Source organism: Anneissia japonica, unplaced genomic scaffold (genome assembly GCF_011630105.1).
Source record: "Anneissia japonica isolate Jap-2015-1 unplaced genomic scaffold, ASM1163010v1 scaffold292104_len1798_cov12191_single, whole genome shotgun sequence".
NCBI lineage: Eukaryota > Metazoa > Echinodermata > Crinoidea > Comatulida > Comatulidae > Anneissia > Anneissia japonica.
In genome coordinates this window covers 1-1,798 of record NW_022751618.1, presented here as the reverse complement: position 1 = coordinate 1,798, position 1,798 = coordinate 1, and the positions used below count along the sequence as shown (strand labels likewise).

The 1,798-nt window shown below is 32.6% G+C and overlaps 1 protein-coding gene across 1 annotated transcript; it reads left to right on the top strand.

Moving 5' to 3' along the window:
• Positions 1 to 222: 222 nt before the first annotated feature.
• LOC117121782 (cytochrome c oxidase subunit 1-like) lies at positions 223 to 1,797 on the top strand. Its single transcript, XM_033267091.1, is given in 1 exon segment — positions 223 to 1,797. A coding segment is annotated over 1 exon segment (783 nt). The 5' UTR covers positions 223 to 326; the 3' UTR covers positions 1,110 to 1,797.
• Position 1,798: the final 1 nt, after the last annotated feature.

The window sequence follows — 1,798 nt, the reverse complement described above, 5'->3', positions numbered from 1 at the left end:
CATCTGCTATTGTTTGTGTTATTCCATAAGGTCCTACTATTCTTGGTCCCTTTCGTAATTGCATGTATCCTAGTATCTTTCGTTCTATTAAAACAATAAATGCCACGGATATTAAAGTTGGTAAAATAATTTTTAGGGTTTTAAGAATAAAATAAAATATATTTTTCATTTATTTATTTCTTAGATTTGGTGTTATATTTTGTTATGTAATTTGTAATTAATCTTTGAAGTTTTTTATAATAAATATGCAAGTAAATCGTTGATTTTTTTCTACAAATCATAAGGATATAGGAACTTTGTATTTTCTTTTTGGTGCTTGAGCTGGGATGGTTGGAACTGCTTTAAGTATAATAATTCGTGCAGAACTTGCTCAGCCTGGTTCTTTTTTGGGGGATGATCATATTTATAAAGTTATTGTTACTTCTCATGCTTTGGTTATGATTTTTTTTATGGTGATGCCTGTTATGATAGGGGGTTTTGGAAATTGATTAGTACCTTTAATGATAGGGTCTCCTGATTTGGCTTTTCCTCGGGTAAAAAAAATGAGTTTTTGGCTTTTGCCTCCTTCTTTTCTTCTTTTATTGGCTTCTGCTGGTGTTGAAAGGGGTGTTGGTACTGGGTGAACTATTTATCCTCCTTTGTCAAGTGGTATTGCTCATTCTGGTGGTTCTGTTGATCTTGCTATTTTTTCTTTACATATAGCTGGTGCTTCTTCTATTATAGCTTCGATTAACTTTATAACTACAATAATAAAAATGCGTGCTCCTGGTATTTCTTTTGATCGTCTTTCTCTTTTTGTTTGATCAATTTTTATTACTACTTTTCTTCTTTTGTTATCTTTACCTGTTTTGGCTGGGGCTATAACAATGCTTCTTACTGATCGTAATGTAAATACTACTTTTTTTGATCCTGCTGGTGGTGGTGATCCTATTTTGTTTCAGCATTTATTTTGGTTTTTTGGTCATCCTGAAGTTTATATTTTAATATTACCTGGTTTTGGTATGATTTCTCATGTTGTTTCTCATTATTCTGGTAAGAGAGAGCCTTTTGGTTATTTGGGTATGGTTTATGCGATGGTTGCTATAGGTATACTTGGTTTTCTTGTTTGAGCACATCATATGTTTACTGTAGGTATGGATGTGGATACTCGAGCTTATTTTACAGCTGCTACTATGATAATAGCAGTTCCTACTGGGATAAAGGTTTTTAGTTGAATGGCTACTCTTCAAGGTTCTAATTTACGTTGGGAGGCTCCTTTGTTTTGGGCTTTGGGTTTTATTTTTTTATTCACTTTAGGAGGTTTAACTGGTGTAGTTCTTTCAAATTCTAGTTTGGATATTGTTCTTCATGATACTTATTATGTTGTGGCTCATTTTCATTATGTTCTTTCTATGGGTGCAGTATTTGCTATTTTTTCTGGTTTTACTCATTGGTTTCCTTTGTTTTCTGGGGTTGGATTGCATCCTCAATTGAGTAAGGTTCAATTTTTTATAATGTTTATAGGTGTAAATCTTACTTTTTTTCCTCAGCATTTTTTAGGTCTTTCTGGGATGCCTCGTCGTTATGCTGATTATCCTGATGCTTACACTAGTTGGAAAATGGTTTCTTCTATAGGTTCTGTTGTTTCTTTAGTTGCTGTTATTTTTTTTATGTTTTTGGTTTGAGAGTCTTTTGTTGTTCGTCGTGTAGTTGTTTCTCCTGATTATAGTTTTTCTTCTTTGGAGTGACAGTATAATTTTTTCCCTCCTTCTCATCATACTTATGATGAGACACCATTTGTTGTTTCAATAAATTAGAT